The 6,242-nt window shown below is 51.6% G+C and overlaps 1 protein-coding gene across 1 annotated transcript in view; it reads right to left on the reverse strand.

Moving 5' to 3' along the window:
• The window catches only part of UMOD (uromodulin), a 16,141-nt gene extending 9,899 nt beyond the window's left edge, over positions 1–6,242 (reverse strand). The window contains exons 1-5 of the mRNA XM_006875973.1: positions 6,146–6,242; positions 3,518–4,297; positions 3,319–3,426; positions 2,115–2,323; positions 633–781 (exon numbers count right to left, since the gene is read on the reverse strand). Coding sequence (XP_006876035.1) covers positions 633–781; positions 2,115–2,323; positions 3,319–3,426; positions 3,518–4,297; positions 6,146–6,242 — 1,343 coding nt within the window. The remainder of the gene's footprint in view (positions 1–632; positions 782–2,114; positions 2,324–3,318; positions 3,427–3,517; positions 4,298–6,145) is intronic.

Genomic DNA, 6,242 nt, shown 5'->3' on the forward strand with positions numbered 1-6,242 from the left:
CTTTCTGCTCCCGTAAAGATTTACAGCCTCGGAAACTCTGTACAGGGTCGCTCTGAGTCGGTTCCAACCCCACGGCACATAACTACCACCATCAACAACAACAAAGACTCTACAACCTTGGACAAGCTACTCAAATTTCTCTGAGTTTCCATTTCCATGTAATGGGAATAATAATGACACTGATGTTTCCTAGGGGTCCTGGTGTGGCGCTGTAGGATAAGCACTCAGCCACACAGGTCAGTCTGAACACACTGAGACTCCCCTTCTGACCCTCTGGTCCACAAATCCTGCTTCTCCGATAACCTGAGGCCCTAATATCTGAAGAGAACCATCGTGCTTCTTAAAAAGGCAGTCCAGCCATTGCCAAACCTCTTTACAGATGAGAAGACTGAGACTATAAATGGCGTTCTCAACTTCACAAAGCCCTCTGGTTAGTACATCACCGAGCCTGGATTTGAATCTGGTCTCCATACTTCCTGACTGGGCCTTCTCCTAGCCCCACATCACCCCACTCCCCTGCCACCACTCCCATTCTCCCTTCCCTAGCTCCCTGTGGGTGGCTGAGGGTCTCATGATTAAGGAGCTGTGGGATGGAGCCACCCAGGGGTGCTAGGGATCCCTGCTGGCCACACCTGACCATTGGCTGCAGTGAGGTCTTCAGGCTGACTTTCATGTCCAGAGGGTAGGAGCATGCAAAGTTGATCTTGATGTTGCGCTCTCGAATGATGATCTTATCTGCTAGGTAGAGGGTGTTTCTGTAGGTAGCGTGGGTTTCATTTTTCTGTGATGGGGTGGGATGAGAGAAAGAGGCATGAAAAGGTGAGCAAGATAACAGAGGCAGAGAGGATGGATTGTGAGCGCATGTGAGCTGCCCTCCCAGACTCCGTGGCAAAAAATTACAACGGCAGCAACCACTTATGAGCATGTGCCCTTTGCTGGACCCCAAGGGTCCATTACTCTTCCATTACCCCACGTGTCTTTTCTCTGAAGACTAAAGAGACTAAAAGCCAGGTGCTGGGCCCTACAGTAAGGGTGCAATTTCAGGCATCAGGCTCGGCAAATGAAAATGAATGGATTTCTTGCTTCCTTTTTTCCCCTGTTTTCTTTTTTTGGGGAAGAGAGGTAGGAGGAGGGAGCAGTACACTCTTCATCCAAAACTTTCCTGACTCGAAGGCAGTGCATTTAGTTGTGGTTTTTTGGGGGGGTTCTGAGCACTTTGCACTCAACTGCTCACCTAGAGATTAGCATTAGCGGTGCAACTTTACCCAGTGGTACCACAGAATAAAAGCCCTGGCAAGCTCTTTCAGTAAAGAGAACAGCCCAGAAGACCCCACGGAGCAGTTTACTCTGTCACACATGGGTTACCAAGAGTTGGAATCAACTCAGTTGTAATGGGATTGGGTTTTGGTTTTCTGTAGACAAGGTCCTACAACCCCAACTGATAGGATTCTGGATACCCACTGGCATGGAAAAATCACTGCCTCTTCTGAGTTCTACTTTTCCCACCTATAAAATGGGCATCTATCATCCACAGAAAGGAGCTCTAGTAATGTAGTGGTTACGAGTCAGGCTGCTAACCTCAAGGTCAGCTGTTTGAAATTACCAGCCATTCCACAGGAGATGAGGCTTTCTGCTCCCATAAAGATTGGTGGTGGTGGTTGCGTGCTGTGGAGTCGATTCTGACTCATAGTGACCGTGTATAGGGTTTCTGAGGCTGTACATCTTTAAGGGCACAGAAAGCCTCATCTTCCTTCCTGTAAAGATTACAACCTCGGAAACCCTATGAAGAGTCACTATGAGTCGGAAACGATTCCGTGGCACATAACCACCACCACCATCATCATCCACAGATTGCCTTCTTTATTTTAAGCTAATATTCACTGAGCACTTACTATATTCCACTCACTGGTTTAGTCACTTTGCATACATTCTCTCATCCAACCTTCACAACAACTGTGTGGACGAAGGAGCTTTATTAACTCGTTTTCCAGTTGAGGAAACTGAGGCACAGCCAGACTAAACAGCTCAGCTAGGGTTGTCCAACCAGTAAGTGGTGAAGCTGGGGCTCAAACCAGGGAGTGTTCTGAGCCTGCCCCATCCCGGCCAGGACATACCATCAAAACAGTTCCACAGGGGCCATCCTGGGCTGGGGTCAGCACGGACACCCAGTCCCTGTCACTCCTCTCATTGAAGCCCAGGCATCGGTTGTCCTGTAGGTACATGAAGATATTCTCGAAACCTAGATTCTTCAGCTGGCACTTGTCCAGGGACACTTTGATGTCATTGGTCCCACACTCCAGTCTGGGTTCCAGCTGGGAGATGTCTGAAACAATCAGAAGGACAAGATGAGAGACCTGTTTCTGTGGCTCAGGGCCACAAACACAATACTACAACCCTGGGGCTCTGGTAGCGTAGTGGTTACGAATCGGGCTGCGAACCGCAAGGTCAGCAATTCGAAACTACCAGCTGCTCTGCGGGAGAAAGATGAGGCGTTCTGCTCTCATAAAGATTTACAGCCTCGAAAATCCTGTATAGGGTCACTATGGGTCAGAACCGACTTGACGGCACTTAATAACAACAACAACAACCCTGGTATGGCACTGTGGGTTAATGTGCCAGACTGCAAAGCTGTTTAACTGCAAGGTCAGCGGTTCAAGCTCACCAGCTGTTCCTAGGAAACCCTATACAGGGTCGCTATGGGTCAGAACCAACTCTACGGCACTTAACAACGACAGTATAGGTAGTACTTGGATATAGAAAAAAAATGTAAACCTGTACTTGAGAAAAATCACAAATGATGTTTGGAAAATTCTAGCCCCCTTTGTTGTTGGTGTTAAGTGCCATTGAGTTGGTTCCGCGCCATAGCGACCCAGCATAGGGTTTCCAAGGAGCCACTGGTAAGTTTGAACCGCCGACCTTATGGTCCTGCACTTTATCCTACAACTTTCATCATTGCAAAATTGGAGAAAGAGGATCAGAGAAGACCTAGCCCTGCCCAGAGTCACTCAGCTGGTCCGTTGGCAGACTAGCAGTCTATCCCCTGGCACCACGGGACTATGACTCAGGTAGCCTTTGGTCCTCATAGGTAGTGTGACCTCTTTACCCCTGTGTTGTGGGGGGCCACCAAAGGGATGCTGGGAATACGAGGGTTCCCCAGGCTCTGGACATTTAAGGAGCTTCTTGATGGCTGTATTATTGGAACTACCTCTTTCACTCAGAACGGACAATCTTCATCCCCTGGGTCACACGCACAGGCCCCCACCGCGGACACATTGCTGACCCATTTCTCCCCACTTGCGCCCTGTGTACTGTCCTCACCTGAAATGTTAGAGTTCTGTTTACACTGGCAGCGCCATCTGCCGTTATCTGATACGCAGTCCTCCTCTGGGCTGCATTCTTCACACCTCCCCTCCACAGAGCTGGGGTCTGCAGAGGCACGGGGCAGATGGTTAGCAAGATGCGCCCCTGTTCCCCGCTTAGGGGTGGGGGGCGGGGATTAGAGGCGGCACGCGCTCACCTGTGCAGTAGGCCAGATGACACGCAGGGGGCGCTGTCAGGTTGTAGACGTAGTAGCCGCCGGCGCAGGCCTTCACCTGGACCGGCACATCCCATAGACAGCAGCTGTCGCTCCAGTGCGCGCAGGCCGTACGGTTCACGATGCCCTGGTCGGTGGACGGGTGCGTGCCGTTGAGCCACATGGGCGCGGCCGTATTGCAGCTCAGCACCGGGACGCAGCTCTCTGGCAAGCGCACGCCGCCCGGGCCCAAGAAGCGGTACCAGCCACGTAGGCCAGAGTCGCAGGTGTAGCCCGCCCGGTAGGAGGTGCTGCGCCAATACTCATTCAGGGTGCGGTACATCTGACACGGATCGACGCACACGCGCGCGCCCTCCTCGGCTGGCAAGCAGTCCAGCCCGGGTTCGCAGGAGCCCGGCTGGCACTCACAGTACTGCCCGTCCCCGCCGTAGCCCGCGGGGCACACGCACGAGTAATTGCCCTCGCCGTTGACACAGGTGGCCAAGGCGTGGCAGCGGCTGAGACCCGGCTCTGCGCACTCATCCACGTCGGTGCAGCCATGCCCGGGAGTCAAGCGGAAGCCGACGGGGCAGAGGCAGATGTAGGAGCCGGGCGTGTTCACGCAGCTGCTGCCCGCCGAGCAGTTGGATGCTCCAGGCGTGGCACACTCGTCCACGTCTGTGCACAGGAAGCCGTCGCCAGTGAAACCCGCCAGGCAGGAGCAGGCTGTGGCCACCCCATCTTCCACGCAGGTGGCGTTGCTGTGGCAGTCCGAGCAGCTTCCTGAGGATAGAAGACCGAAGACCCCAACCTCAGAGTGGGGAGAGCTGGGCCAGTGGCCATCCAGAGACACTTCCCAAACCCCTTGTTCTAAGACCCCAGCGGATCTCCCTCCACAACAAGCAAGAAAACCCTCCTGATGATGTCTAAGCAAACCTGAAGGAAACCTGTTTCCCTCGCTCCCCACCCCCAGTTGGCTTCAGCTCTTAGTGACAGAGTAGAACTGTCCCATAGGGTGTCCTAGGCTCTATCTTCATGCCAGGAGATGGTCAGGTCTTTTCCCCCATTCACCTGGTGAGTTGGGACTGCTTTTCAATTAACTACGGTGTCACCAGGGCACCTGTGTTTAAATTACCACAACTCATTCTTCCATGCTAAGCATTGCCTGTAAGACAAGGGTCTTCTTTTAAAATGTTCACGTCCTCACATGCAGAGGAATAAAGTCCTGACACTTTGGCAGGACTTCTGGTGAACCTGCACCCTGCCCCACTGGGACACCTTTCTTGCCTTTTTCTCTGTCTAGTGAGCCTTCCAGATCCTGCTCCCTGTCTCCTCTGTGTTGCAGTTGTTATGTGATGTCACTTAGTTCTCACTCATAGCGACCCAGTATAGGTTTTCCGAGGAGTGACTGGTGGGTTTGAACCACCGACCTTGTGGTCTAGTGTTTATCTTATAGCGCCATACCAGGACTCCTGATCCTCTCTGTAGACTTCCTTAACTCCACTCCTCCTGGCTGCGTCACTCACAAGTTATACCACCAGAACAATATTGTTGTTATGTGCCGTGGAGTCGATTCTGACTCATAGCGACCCTGTACAGGGTTTCTGAGACTGGAAATCTTTACGGGAGCAGAAAGCCTCATCTTTCTCCTGCGGAACTACTGGTAGTTTTGAACTGCTGATCTTTAAGGTTCGCAGCCTGATTTGTAACCACTACACTACCAGAGGTTCAAATCTCTCACCTTTTTGGTTAGCAGCCAAGTGCTTAACCATAGTCCCACCACAGCTCCCCCAGTAAAGTTTACAGCCTAGAAAACCCTGTGGAGCAGTTCTCCTGTGTCTCATGGGGTCACTCTCAGTTGAAACAACTGGACGGCCCCTAACAACAACAGCAGCCTTTTAAAGGTGAGGAAACCAAGGTTCAAAAGGTTTAAGCTGTTTACTCAGGGCCAGGACACAAACCCAGGTGATAAGATCATGGAGTGTGTGCTCTTAATCATGGTATCAACATGATTGTTTCTATGTGGATTCCCAGAGTCGTGCACAGAGGTCGGTGCACTCAGATGTACCTCAGGAGAAAGACATAGCAGTATACTTCCAAACATCACCGAGATTCCTATCGGGCCCAGTTCTACTCTGACACCCCTAGGGTCACCATGAGTCAAAGTCCACAACAGGCCAACTGTTTTTTGTTTACCTTTCACCCAAAGCACTCCAGTTAGAACCTGAATGCATAAGGAGGTCCATGCTCAACCCAATGGAATGACCTCTTAAGGGTGAAAAAAGAGGACATTTAGAGCTACCTGGGTGTGTCAAAATCGCCCGAAGTGGTTGAGCGTGTTCCTCACCTTCCAGCAAGGGCTGGAACCACACAGCTATCCTAGCACCTTGACTCTCAAAGTATATCCCATGGCCCACATCAGCAGCATCACCTGAAGCTTATTGGAAACGGATCCCTACTGAACCAGAGTCTGCATTTTAGCACGATTCCCAGGTGAGCCCTGTATACAGCAGTGTCTACGAAACTGACTTAGGATAAAGGCTGTGCCAACCGCAGCCATGATGGAGAGGGACTGAGAACCCCTCTTCGAAAGGCAGTATTGCTTGCTCCCTGCAGAACCCTGCCACTTACTTGTTTCTGAAGTGTTACTGGCTGAAACTGTGATGAACCAAGGGGTTATCACTGGGACCATCAGCAGCATTGAAGCCAACGAGCAAAGCCGCACCAT

Source organism: Chrysochloris asiatica, unplaced genomic scaffold (genome assembly GCF_000296735.1).
Source record: "Chrysochloris asiatica unplaced genomic scaffold, ChrAsi1.0 scaffold00348, whole genome shotgun sequence".
Classification (NCBI taxonomy): domain Eukaryota; kingdom Metazoa; phylum Chordata; class Mammalia; order Afrosoricida; family Chrysochloridae; genus Chrysochloris; species Chrysochloris asiatica.